This window comes from Gymnoscopelus microlampas, assembly GCF_963454915.1.
Source record: "Gymnoscopelus microlampas genome assembly, chromosome: 17".
NCBI classification, from domain to species: Eukaryota; Metazoa; Chordata; class Actinopteri; order Myctophiformes; family Myctophidae; genus Gymnoscopelus; species Gymnoscopelus microlampas.
The window spans coordinates 14,955,787-14,970,510 of record NC_139954.1 but is presented as its reverse complement, the minus strand read 5'-3'; the positions used below and the strand labels follow the sequence as shown (position 1 = coordinate 14,970,510).

General features: G+C 41.4%; 1 protein-coding gene across 10 annotated transcripts in view; it reads right to left on the bottom strand.

Annotated features, from left to right (window-relative positions):
- Positions 1-14,724, bottom strand: part of tns1b (tensin 1b) — a 303,232-nt gene that overhangs the window by 278,803 nt on the left and 9,705 nt on the right. Inside the window, exon 1 of one of the 10 annotated variants that reach the window (XM_084085480.1) lies at positions 8,110-8,232. The exons of the other annotated variants lie outside the window; for them this stretch is intronic. Within the exon in view, the coding sequence (XP_083941606.1) occupies positions 8,110-8,124 (15 nt within the window). The 5' untranslated portion in view covers positions 8,125-8,232. Of the gene's footprint in view, positions 1-8,109; positions 8,233-14,724 lie in introns of those variants that run through there. 10 annotated transcript variants of the gene reach the window in all.

The window sequence follows — 14,724 nt, the reverse complement described above, 5'->3', positions numbered from 1 at the left end:
ATATTTGCCTCTATGGATGAATCTCACATTTGCTGAACCTCCAGACAGATCAATCAAGAGCATCGACCCGGCTCCAGAATTGCCACATGTTTAGCATGCACAGGCAACGCCCTTCTTTTCTTAACTGCTGGGCAGAGACCGTGTATCTTTTAATGCTTTATTTATTTCATACTCAGTCGTATGAGATTGTCACGCAGTAGCAGTGAATATAGCCGATGTACAAGCTCACAAAGTGTTGCGATGTAGATCGGCTATTTTCTCCCTCAATTTTTTATAATATATTTTGAAAATAAATTGAAAATGTTTGTCACGCAAACTACAATGACATGCCCAAAATAAGGAGGCCAGGTTGAAAGTAACTGGAGTTTATAAATATTTAACCCATGAAAAGTATGAATTAGTATTATTGAGAGCTTGTGACAAAATAACTACATAACTACATAGGATCCATTGGAACTTTTGTTCTTTTTTCCCCCATTTCCTGGAAAGTAACGGTTTTGGACATACATGGTTTCTGCCCAAAAGGGACGTTTTACTTCCTTTGGAGGAAATGAGTGAAGGAAACCTCACTCGGACAGGCTGCATTTTGTGGAAAGTAACGGTGCGAGAGATAGGCCTAACGTTGTGTTTGGGTGTATTCTCAACGCCTTCCTGTTTTTGTGGCTTCCAGCAGCTTCCATGACACATTCAGTCAACATGTTCTACTGAGGGTCACACCATACTGACGCAATTGTTGTAAAAATGGGGCAGGGCATATCGCTATCACACGAAAATTCTCTCTCTATATAACACCATACCGTACTAACACCACATTGTATTGTATGTGTCATTGTAGGGCAACATTTTCAAAATGTTTTCCAAAATGTTCACAACATGTTGCACCGCATCATGTTGTGAATAAGACAAAAACACAATTAATATGAAATATGGAGATAGGGCTGCAAGACTAAGTCTTCATTGCTCTTTTAAAACTAATGTCACAATGTGCACCACCATCTATCATGACAGTTGAGAGGCTAATTGAACAACCAGTCTTATCTGAAGTTTATCTGAAATACAGAGATATGACACACACTGTGAGCTTGTAGATCGGCTATTTCCACTATTTGATAACACATTTTAAAGCATAACATTATTCAGTATGGCCTATTTCGGCCATAGTACATTATTTATTTAGATTATTGGTATAGCCATGTCAGTCATTTCTTTGCATATTTCAGTTATTTGTCATACCTGTATCTGCCCTGTGCAATCGTTGTTTACAAAGCCTATAAGCAGGGGTGCAATGCTCAGTGGACGGGGTTGCACGCCGAGCAACCACTTATTTGGCCAGGGGGACGCGCAGGCACACGCATAGATTTAAAACTACTTTAAATTCACACTTCATCAAAGTTTACAAAGGCTCCCGACTCACGCCAGGTACATTAACATAGGAATTAGCCTATATGCATATCAATTGTCCATTGTGTGACCTGTGCTGTAGGTGCTAAGCGACGTGCGCGTCACGTCATTAAAATAGAGAGCAACCACTTCACAAATGAGCATAGCATCACTGCCTATAAGCCAAACATAAATATAATTTTGATTTATATGTATATGTTCCAATGTTCAATGACAAAAACACAATTGGATCAATAATCGCAATATTTTGAATGATAATTAATTGGTCAAATACAATTTCATGATCGTTACAGCCCTAATTGTACTTAGTCAATTTATAGGGCCTCCAGACAGTGGAACTCATTACACACATTAGACTAATTAGAAGCTACAAACCTATAAAGAAAAAAAAAATCTCTCGAGCAGAATAATGAAAGAGACCACACCACCTGCCATGGTGGTTTGTTTAGGCTTTCAACTAATTACTTTATTTGATAGCCTCTGTACATGCATGTTTAAGTTATCCGACTTTTTTTGATTACTCTGATGCTTGTCAGTGGATGTTTGTGCAATTGTATGTCTGTATGCTTTCGTGTTTGTATACTATTGTGTGGATCCCTGGAAAGTTATCAGCCATGGCAGTGGAAGCTAATGGGGATGTAAACTAATGAAGAATAGCCTACGGCCCTCGCAAAGGTTCTAAATAAAATAAGATAATATAAATATATATAAATACAATAAATACAATACAATAAAATTTGGATGCAATCGTAAAGAACCCACTTTTTCTAGAACAAAATTGGTTCCATATACGTAGGACCTGAAGTGTTGAGTTTTATATGGCCATTTATAGCGACCATATAAATACTTCAGTGTTCAGCTGCTAATATAATATACTGTCACTGTCGCATGCTGGTTCTCAACATCGGGTCTGGGGACCACCAGGGGGTGCAAATGGAAATGGTCTGTAACTCTGAGAGTGTACAAAACAAATGGACCCATTAACTTGGTACACTCATTAGTAGGCCTACAATCTCATATTTACAGACTTGTAAGAGTTAAATTAACACAGATTTTACAGTGTAGATTGGGGTCCCAAAGACTTAAAAGAAAATGCATTTGTACACTGTCAAGAGGTCCACTTGGTCCCGTGGTGGGCCCCGGACCGGAGATTGAGAAACAGTGATGTATAGTATATGTCAGGGGTCCTCAACAGGCGGACCGCGGTCCGTTTCCGGACCGCGGGGCACCTCTCTGTGGACCCTGGGAAAATTATAATTAAAAAAAAAAAAAAAGATTTTTTTTTTTTTTTTTTTTAATAACTATAACCCTAACCCTAAAACCGAATTAAAGTAAGAAAAAACGGGGGGGAAAGTACCCGAATCCGCCCAAATCCGCGAAAAAATCGCGCGCGCGGGGGGCACATGCGCGCGCGTGCATGTGCGGACCCTAGCCTTATTCAAAAACGGATTTGTGGACCTTCAAGATTTGTTGTTGAGGACCCCTGGTATATGTGTATACTACTGTATATATGAAGGGTCCGCTCATCTCTCTCTCTCAATTCAATCTGAATGGCCCTCACCAGTCTGGCCTGGATAGAAGAGGATTGCACAATGCTTGGCATGGGGACACAGAGGTTCCAGAGAACCTTGGGGGGGGGGGATGGGGGGGGACAACATCCTGCGTACTTCCTGCATCTCTGTCAGTCCAAAACAATGGAGTTTGGTTTCAAGTTTCACTCGGCCCAAAGACAGGTCCGTTCTAGGAAACCAGACGAGAGGTTAGGGAGTTACGGTCCATTGTTCCTGGGGAGAATGGCAGGGGAAGTGGACGACGGCTGTGCGGCTTCGAAGAGCCCCCTGGGGAGAGGTTAAATTAAATTGAATAAAATATAATATGGGGAAAGATATATTTATAATGTACTTCATGGTTAAGCGCAATTATTTGTGCAGCCCTGCACACAGTTTGGTCTTTAAAATGGCCGATAAAGCAATGACAATTTTCCTGTCAAGACTGATGGGAGCCCTAGTTCCCCTCAAATTAAAGAGCCTTATTTTGTGGCCTCACACTTTTGAGCCACTTGCCTCTTGATTGAAGAATTACTATGTTAGGATAAAATGTGCAGTGTGATATTTCTGGCCACAAAGTGCTCACCCAATACAGCCCTCATATTCGCAAAAGTTACGACACATCTGACATTTCGGTGGAGCAATAAACCAAATCTCTGAGGGATATCAAGTCACAACGGAAAGAAATGAGAAAAAAATAAAACAGCGGTAGTGGTGCCAAGAGCAGTGGTTCTCAAAGTGGGGTTTGGGGACCCCCAGTGGTCTTTGAGGGGGTTCCAGGGGGTCCCCATCAAAATGTGTTCATACAGCGGATCACAATCATTGGCTGTTCAAAAATAGCAGATGTACAAGCTCACAGCAGGGCATCACTTCGTGCTGCGCTAAGAGCTTGTACATATGCTCTTTTTTTTAATATTTGAAAAATATCATAAATGTTTGGAGAATTTTGAATAATTTGGATTTCTTTTTTTTACTCAAAATCTCTTCTGGGGGTCCTTGGCACAAAACCTTTTCAGACGGGGGTCCACGGCCAAATGCACATTCATTTAGGGGTCCTTGACATGAAAAAGTTTGAGAACCACTGGCCTATAGAGAACGTATTAAATTGCCGGAACGAGTTATCCACGGTTTGCTTGTGGAGTTTTTTTCCCAGACCCATTAAGTGCAGACACAGCCATACAGTGCAGCTCGCTGCTGCAGACCACCGTGATTAAGTGGTCCACTGAGTTCTTACCTTATCCCCATAATTCAGCTGTCAATACCAGAGCATTGAGGTTTGGCTGAGCCACGGCGGTGACATCATGCGGTGGGTTCACCCGTCTTATGTGCATAGCTGCTTTAAGAGCCCACTGCTTCCATAACGCAGATGGACAGAGGGTATGGGTTCCTTATTGAGGCCTGTTAGCTACCTTACACATTAATGAACGATTTTGTTAAAACATTTTATCATGAAAATAGCAGATCTACAACCTCGCAGCTGAAAAGCTATTTCCGCTATTCTTGTACAAAAAAAACTATAAAACAGGGTTACGTGGTTAATCAGAGTAATCAGTTTAGTCGATTATATCATATTTTGTTGGCGTCGATTTGTTGATATATAAGAAGTAAAAACAATAATTATTAAAAAAGAATCCTGCCTCTCGATTATTCAATGAACCTACATGAGCAAGATTAGGTCAGTTGGTCACCGGTTCTAAATGTCAGTTTCGATATATTTTCAGTTAATTGCCCAGCCCTACTTACACGGATGTCAAAATGAATTGTTGAGGGGGAACAAATTCAACATGAAGCAGACAAAACAAGCGTTCCACATACTGTAGTCCCTCTTTTGTTTTAAGTGTGTCAAGTTTCACGTTACAGCCGTCCAATAAAGTGGCTGTGATTAATGTGGCAATCAAGCCCTGCCCCTCCCACGCCACTACTGGTCCCTGGGGGGCCATTTTTTGGATCGAGCGCTTGGCAAATGGAGGCACGTGGCACAAGGCCACAGGGAATTAAACCAAAGCTTGTTTGGTTTCATTTAACTGACGGAATCGACACTGCTCTATCTTAAATCAGCAGATGGAGGCACTGCTGCACAGACGCCTGGATCAAACTCTTGGACCACTTTCAGTTTCAGGTTTGCCAGTCCAGAGCATTTGCAGGATTGGTATAAGAATGGGGTGCTTAATGTGGCAACCTTTAAAGTAAATTACAGTTAATACTATTGGAGGCCCGGGTGCACTAAGAACAGCCAAGCTCCCTTGCCATCAGTTCCAATCCCTGTGACTGCATGCCAAGTGATATCACAATCTTTACCAATGATACTGTTCTCTGGTGACAAATGATAAAGAGAAGCACAAAATGGACACCATTCAGGCCTGAAATGTTCAAATCCAAATTGTGATACCTCGTACAGAAAAACTAAACAAAAGAAAAATGTATTGAAACACTTTTTTATATACTTAACCACTGTTTTGTGATTTGTTGTAGGACTGTGTCGCACGAAAAATAGCCGATGTGCTATTTCCGCCTATAATGACATGTCCAACATAGGGACGCCAGGTTGAAAGTGGTTGAATAAAAAAACCAAAGAGAGGCCCAGACGTTTCCGCTGAAGGGCTCTGCACCGTGTCGGAAGAATGAGGCCTTTCTTGGTTGCCTTTTATTCTGCTAAATGTTGGATTGAAAGGAGTGGGGGGGGGGGGGAGAGACTGAAACAAAGGGGGAGGAATAAGGGAAAACAAGGACAAACCCATTCACTAAAAATGGTAGAAAATCATTCTTCCAGACAACTTGACAACTGAGTCTATTCAGGAGACAGAGGGCTGGTGTGTGTACTTCACATGAGGTATGTATTATGCACATCATTCATTGACAATTTGCGGTTATTTCGCTTTGCAATTAAAATAAGCGTTACTACGCGATGCCTTGTGAGGTTGTAGATCTGCTATTTCTGCTACTTTTGTGTGACAAAGTAAGGCATTCATTTATGGGGGGAAAAATACATAGGTTTCTACCCAACAGCGGCGATATGTTGCTCATTAAACTCATTTGGTTAATCAGCTGGCATCTAGATGTTGACCTCTGAAGCAAAAGGTATTCCGTGTATTCTGTCTTCTTCCAACAAGGGGAGTTCCCATAGCCTCTCTGTGACGGACAGGGGCCTCTGTGGGACTAATAAAGCAGCAGTCCATAAGAAGCTAAACAAATATTCTCTGAAGACTTTATCCTCCAGAACCGGGGCCGTAAATACCAAATTCCAAAGGGCAGGTCCTGCGGCGAACCATTTAGTCCTTAATTAACATCTACAGAATGACCTGACGCACGCACTGCAAATGCGTGTGCAATACGCACACAAACTGCACACACGCACACACGCATCTGCATGCACACACATACACACACACACAAAGAGGCCAAAGTGCGCACACTGACCATTTTCACCTTCAGAGAAGCAATAATATGTTGACCTTAAACACCAAAGGCCTCATCTGAGTAATCATCAGCTCCCTCATAAAAGCTCAGACCGGGCCAGTGAGAGGGGCGGTGTGGACACTGAGGTGATGAAAAGGTACTGAGGTCCAGCTCACATTTATTATTAATCCTAATGTCACATCTCCTTTTGCACAATCGTGTCCCAAGCTTGACAAGTTTTTCTTTAACCCATAAAGACCTGAGGCCGATTCTACAAATGCCTTCGAGACCAGTAATTCTTTCAAGATTTCAAGTTTTCAAAAATAGCAGATATACAAGCTCGCAGCGCGGCACGAAGTGACGCGCTGTGAGCTTGTATATCTTGTATATCTGCTATCTAAAATGACACAGATGCTTTCCCGGTTTGAATGGGTTAAGCTCATTTTGATTTAATAGTTGATTTAAACAGACAGACACTTTATTAATCTTCTCCATTTCATGGAGAGACTCGAGCAGGTGGGCATTCTCTTAGTGAATGTTGCAGGCAGTTATCTAACAGCCATTGTTCACTAATTTGAAGATCAGTTCGGAAAAGAAACAAAGGCAGAAACAAGAACAAAGGGCTGTGTTCAGTGTTTTCCACAGACAGGCTGGCGTGTGTTAAACAACAGACACCGGGGTCACCTCCACTGATGAGTGGACAGCCCATTGTAAAGCATTGTAAAAGTTATTATGTTCTGTGCGACCCATAGAGTCATTAGCTGTCCAGGCGTCCTCCACAAAGTGACAGGCAGGCAGAGGACAAAGACAGTGACAGAGATGGATGGACAAACAGTATATAATGTGCTAAAAGGAGATGTGAGAGTGTCTGTGATCTTTCTAAGTTCATCAAACTAAATGCAAGGCAGTCGACACACACACAAACACTAAAGGTGAAACGAACTACCCGGTTTTGAACCCTGCGGGCGCATGCGTGGGAAACCCATTATCTACCGTTCATCCAAAGGGGACCCCCCCCCCCCCCCCCCCTGGCTAAGGGAGATATTAGGCTTCTGGGGCTCAGGGGCCGCTGTGCTACAAAGACTTTTCGAAAAATTCTCTCGCATCACAAACACGAGCTAGAATCGTATTTCAAAAGACAACACCACTTGTATTCTAGAGTCAGGACAAAGATTGTAACACAAAAAAAGGTAGCACAGCACCATGTATGACAATGAGTTGTTGTACTGTTTAACTACAGTACAACAGTGATACGCCCTCCTCCATTCTCAAAATGTTTGATTGGAAAAACGTGCTGAACGTTTTACCTGTCTGAGCTAAGAGAGTATGCCTGCTTGCTCAGGGGATAAATTGAATTTTGACCTTCAGGCAGCACCTAATGTCAACCAATAGTGGTCCTATACCCCTACCAGACCACGGGATCTACATGTCTCAACAGAAGTGCAGGGAGACCAAATACAACTACCGCAGTTGTGATGCAAAATTATTTGATTCTCATATTCACATTCACAAGCTATTGCATAGAAACACAATATCTCCCCCTTTCCCAGTTATTTGATAGCTGACAACTGTCTTCCGTCTATGGAACCCGACCCGGTCCTTCAAATTAAAACATTTAAGAACCACCTCCCTACATCCACGATAAACTGACACTTCACAATGCATTTTGCCATTTTCTCACAGAGCACGCTCACATCCGAGACAGAACTTTAGTACTGGCCACAGTCGAATATAAACAACAAGGATTTGTCACAGTGGCACTCACCATCCAGAAGGACATGGCAGAGCTGGCTTTAAGGACGCCCAGGACAAGAACTCCTCACAAGATTCAGGACCGTCTCGAATATTAAACAGCCTCGTCTGGACTTACGGACACTGTGTCATGGTCCCTGGAAGTTGGACACACTGAGCAGCGAGAGGCTAGCTGGCCTTATCCTGACACGTTTCCTGGGGAGTGTTGTTAGTCAGGGGAGAGGAAACGAGCACGAACACACGCACACACACTTGTACACTTGCACGTACACACACACATACACGGTAACATGTGTGCATGCAGTTACATGTGCGTGCGCGCGCACACACACACACACACACACACACACACACACACACACACACACACACACACACACACACACACACACACACACACACACACACACACACACACACACACACACACACACACACACACACACACACACACACATACACAAAATGCACACACATATAGACTATGGAAAAAGCCTGTGTCAGGGCATCACAACATGGAGAGTGGGAACACCAGAAGCTGTTCTTTGCTTGTGATCCTTTTCTGTGGTCAGTGTTTAAGCTGAGAACAGCTCCTATGCCTGACATCTGACTTCCTGCTCATCGACTGGCAGAACAGGAGGGCTTCTTCTTCCTGCAGCGGCCAAAGCCAGGGCTTATACTTATATATATGTTCAATTCATCAGGGTCAGGGACCATGGAAAAATATTTTAAAACACAAGGATAAAGGATGCATTGTATTAAATTTTAATTAATAGCTCATTGCAACTTGACTCCACTGTACTTCCACTAGTGGGGCTGACACAGAGAAAAAGGGGAAAAGTGTGGTAGAATTGGAGAGGCCTTACATATGGGACTGAACACAGATTTAGGGCTGCAACTGTTGATTATTTTCTTAGCGGTTATTCTATCAATTGCTTTTTCGATTAATCTTCGAGGTGCTTTAAAAAATATATATACATATTTGTTATTTGTTATCAACAAATCGACACAAAAAAGTTCACACAAGCTCACAACGACAAAGATCTGCTATTTTCAAACATTTACTTTTACTTTTGGTGCTTTAAGTATATTTTGAAGCCAATACTTTTGTACTTTTACTCAAGTAACATTTTGAACACAGGCCTTTTACTTGTAACAGAGTATTTTTATATTGTGTTATTGCTAGCTAATCTAGGTAGATTAATTGAGTGTGAACAGTAGATATCCATGTGTAGAAATGTACAGTAAAATCCTGAGTGCTAATTTAACATGTAAGAAAGATTTACCCTTGCAGTACATGCCTGAGTGTGTGTATATTAGTTGTCTGTGTAAGAGCTGAGGGGGGGGGGGTCGTGACTGTCCGAGTATTGTAAACATAAGTAAAACCACTAGACACAAAGTACATAGTGTTCATTCTTCCTGAAGCCACCCTAAATCCCCCTCACCTGCATCAAAGTCTAGCTTGTGTGTTCAGGTTTTAACATGGGGGGTTTTACTTTCTGAGCGATTGTTTATCACTCGTCAAAGTTCTAAGCCGTGGGCCTCCGTGAGTGCTGCTGAAAAAGGAGTGGCCAGACCCCCCCCCCCCCCCCCCCGTGCGTGTGCGTGTGCGTGTGTGTGTGTGTGTGTGTGTGTGCATACAATATAAACAGTCAAAGCACCCACCACCCTGTATGTTGTGAATATGGAAGAGGCACAGACTGAAATTAGAAGAGCTTGTACTTCCTCGTACCACATGAAAGCAGCCCTGCCGTGTCCTTTTGGTTTATTTTGATGCACGAAGCTTAAAGGACTGCTACCTACACATGTCTTTTCAATAAGAAATTCACTTATTGACCACAAACTGTACAGATTTTTTTTTTAGCCTCATAGCATAATTGCCTAACTCATATTTGTAAGGTTTTCAAGAGAGACAAAACTAAAGAAATCACGTTCTGCCTAAGTCACCTAGATGACTTCGAACTCATTTTCCCTAAGTCACGTTTATCTGCCTTTTATCTGCCTAACTCTACTCTCCTAACACTGCTGATTCATCCTGCCTTATTGCCAATGTGCTCAGCCTATCAGAATGCTTGTACTTTCTGCCTAAGTCATTTTGGAATGTAACAAGCATTCTGATTGGCTTAAGACATAGGCAATAAGGCACAATGATGCAGCAGTGTTATGAGAGTAGAGCTAAGCAAAAATGTCAATTAGAGCAAAAAGTGAGTTAGGTAAATGCTATGAGGCTAACGATATTAAGAATCACAATATTGATTATTTCATTTTTAGGTATTACTGTGCATAATCACTGGCCTAATCAGTGGCATGCTGAAGACTAAAAGAGCTTACACATTATTTTTAGACAGACCACAATTTTGAAGTGCTAGAAATTACATAGGAAAATATTATAAAAATGTGTACGTAATCTCAATGTATTTGTTTATTTTTATCAGTCAATATACTGCATTATTTCTTCAAGCCCTGAGTGAGTAACGCTCTCTCTTTGCAACACTGTTGGCTAATAGGCCGTAAACAAACCAGCATGGCCCTGCAAAGCCCCAGGGGACCCCTCTTCACGCAACAGGTCTCCAAGTCTCTCCTGCCCTGAGCCCTCACAAACTCCCTCCAACACACACACCCATCCACCAGAACATGGCCCACACAAAAACACTCAGGGTGGGTTGCGCCATGTCTTGGAGGCTTTCCAAGAAACACAACAGTGGTAGTAGAGCTGCATTTTGGTTGTATATTAGGTGTATATCTATATACTCCACATGAGCTGGGGAAATGACATCAGTTGTTGGAATTCCACAATGATTACAGGGGTTCAGAGGTTCTGTAAGCACAGCAGCGGTTCATGCATATATGCTCTGGAGGTGACACTAAAGTGAAATTATGAATACATTATGCACGTTTTAAGGCACTCTCCATGAAGACCACAATATGAATTAAAATCATGTCGTTGGACTGAAACTGAAAAGGTTTTCACAATATCGGGGGGACATTAAAATGTAGCATACGACCATGTGGTAAAAACTAATCATTTTGGATATTGACCAGAGGTTTAAGTAAAAAAAAAAAAAATCTAGATGTTAATTTGTATGCCTCTTTATCATCCTTGTTAGACAACTTATTATGAGATATATTTTTATTATGAGATATATATTTACACTGATCAAAACGCGCTCATTTGAGTTGGTCAAATTTGAATGTTATTACATGAGTTCATCCTGTGTCCTTGGCCATAACATAGCTGTCAATATGCAAACAACAAAGAAAAGGACGGCATTTGTACATGATGGCAACACAATGTCACTTTTGTGCGGAAACGTGAGACTCAGACCATGTTGTTGTTTGTGTGTGTGTGTGTGTGTGTGTGTGTGTGTGTGTGTGTGTGTGTGTGTGTGTGTGTGTGTGTGTGTGTGTGTGTGTGTGTGTTGGAGGGTTTGACCCCGGTCTGTCAGCTTCAGACAAGACACATCCACTAGCTGCAGTACCACATTGCTTCACCACACCAACTGTAACCCATGGTGACCACAGGCCTGCCCAATGGCTGAGCATTATGCAAATGTGAATCACGCTCGAATGGGCGCAAGACACTGCGTGTCCATCGCACAGCCTCACATTTCACATGAACTTTATTGGTGCCAGTGGGCCTTTTGTCTGCTTTAATTGAATTAACTTCTGAGAAATGGACCTTGTTGCAGAGAGAGAGCGAGAGAGAGATGGGACATTACCCTCCCATCACTTAGCCACGGGAGATTTTAATTGTGTTGACATTGGAATCACTTTTAAACCTTGGTGTAGAAGAGAGGGGCTGTCGCCGCTTCTCCCTCACAAAACTTTTATAACTCGGAAGCGCATTCCTTTTGTGAAATGTTTTGCATAGCAGCCTAACAAGGAACAGTCGCAATTTATAACGCAATATAAGAAATATAACTTAAAATGTAAAGACATTAAGTGCCTTTAGATGCACTGCAAAGGTCAAGTGTGTCTGTAGCCTACTCTTTTTGCATTCCAGGAAAACATTCCAAGAAAACGTGAATAGGCTATTGTTGAGGACTAATTTGCATCTTTGCTTTCAAGTTCAGTTCAATTAGCAGAGAGTTTTAGTTTACAGTTATGCACACATATTACATTTTTCAATGTAACCGATATCAATGGCAATATCCCCATCTACTGGTTAAAAAGCACATGGACATGAACCCTGTGAAACCATTCAAATTGTTATGTAGTCATAGCAACACTACTGCAAAAACTCATTTTCTTCCGTGTCCCACTACTTTGAAGTGCTTCATGTATTTCAGTAAACTGTCTCTGAGAAGCCACATAGCTCTGTCATTGTTTTGACTACATGCGATGTGGCAACTTGAAAGAGTATGAATCTCAATTCACTGTTTTTTTCTCTATCTATTCTAACTTCCATTACTTTCATGTCTGCTGCTCGTCCCCCAGTCAGAATGCCTGCGACCTGCCCAGACATCGAGCAAACAGAAGTCACATACTTGTCCCAGATAAAAGTGACGTGGAAATCCAAATGTTTGGCCAGGCTCCGAGGGAGTGAGGGCAAGAGAACCAGGTTCCTTTGTCTCATGTTTGAGTTCTTTAGTTGTAAATATTCCATTGGGATATAACATGAAAACTATTGGGTATTTCAGCCGTATGTGGATTAAAGAGTAGGCCAATTTGTACATAATTTATAGTTTGAGACTATAACACACAGCGGTGAGTGGGTTTTGTGTAAAAATGTCTGCCAGTAAATACTGTAGAAAAGACAGCAATTTGACTTTCACGTACTACTAATGCCACTGAGTTACTACTAATACTGTAGCACCTTTGCTATTATGCGATATGGCAAACCCCACGTACAGAATTTCTTATCAGCTAAACCAGGAAATACTTGTGAAATACTGTTTACTTGTGAACCTTTGTTTTCCATGCAGATAATTGCTGAGACAACGGTGACAACAAGTGGGCAACCAGTACTGAGAATTGAGGCTGTTCTTCAAAAGCTGTTTGATGATAGAAATGTGCAATATGGGAGGTAAGACCATCATGTTGGCATCATTAGCAAGCTCTAGATTAAATCTGGGAATCCATCTGAGAAAAAAAATCTTACTGTAGATTAAACATGAATTACTGTAGATTAAACATATGACTAGTTTTGGTAGAGCAGGGCACGATCAGAGGAATGTATGACAGTAAAGACATGCTATCAACTGTATAATGATAAGCAATGATACATTACTGGAGGGAGCTGTTAACAGACTGATAAAGCAGCCATTAAACGTAGCTTGTTTAATTTCCTCCGTTTAAATGCACGTTATCTTTATACTGCTAGACGGACTGTTGTTATCAGTGACAAAGGCAGCTTGACTATCAGAAAAGATAAAATGTGCTACTTTTGACGTTAAAACCTAATGCATTTTACATTGTCTTTAAATAAATACTGTTACAGTATATTACAAATAAGACTTCCCTATCTAAGAGTGCTACGTTAATTGATTCCTTGGATTCTCTCTTCTGATACTCAAGATTACGTGAGTTGCTTTTAAGGCCACTCACAGTATGCTGTAACAATGAAGAAATGTAGTGCACACAGCAATCTAAGAAGGTTTACCTCTTTCCATTAGCTTCATTTATATGACATAAGGAAAAGGGATAAATGAGGCGACATCTCATATCTTGTGCATATAGGATGTGATGTTTAAAGTACCACTTTAATGATTAAACATTTTTCTTTTGTAAATACTACTTAAACATGTAAACCTGGTAATTAAAACCACAAAATAAAATTTCAAAGCTGTGTTGGACACACATCCCAACTTGCATCCCAATTTGAAAGCATATTACATTACTTCCACACACCCATTAAAGTGACATATTTCCCGTAGCTTCTATTTACATAACAAGTTACAGCCCAAACATTTGTCGGAACATAGCTATGGAGGGAGTCCTCGAGGATAAAGTACAATGATGTTGAGGTATTTAGGCTATTTCCAGACTCACGCCACGATGGCTTGCCAATGCAGATAGACACACAGAAGCCATACAAGTGGCAGATTAAGTTCTGAGAACCACTGTGTCTCTTGTGTACCAGAATAAAGTGTGGGCCCTGATCCAGTAAAAAGTTTGGAGTCGCTGTTATATGTACTGTATATTCCTGTGGTCAAGCACAGTCATGTCAACTTTTATAAACGAGAGCTGTAACCACTTGAACCCTAGCATCCCCATTCTGGGGGCGAACATTAGCCGATCTACAAGCTCACAGCGTGTTGCGATGTGCCGCGTTGTGAGCTTGTAGATCAAGTAGAAATTCATTCACAATGGATTGGTGAAGATGCAAGGTGCCAGGGAGAGAATGGGGTATTCCATGAGAAAAGTTAACATTTTAGTTAAAAACTGACAAGCCAAACACTAAACAAAGAAAGTTTAATTTGGTATGAAGTTCATTATGAACTTTCCCCCTGGAGAAACATTCCATGGGGCCACAAACTCACATAGACACACGCACCAGTCACTCAGAAACTATGGGGGCACACACAATATTGATTGGACCGCATTAAGACTATAATGAATGATCATATCACATTTCAGGTTCAGGACAACTGTACCTAAGTGCTTCACAGACTAATTCATACAGCAT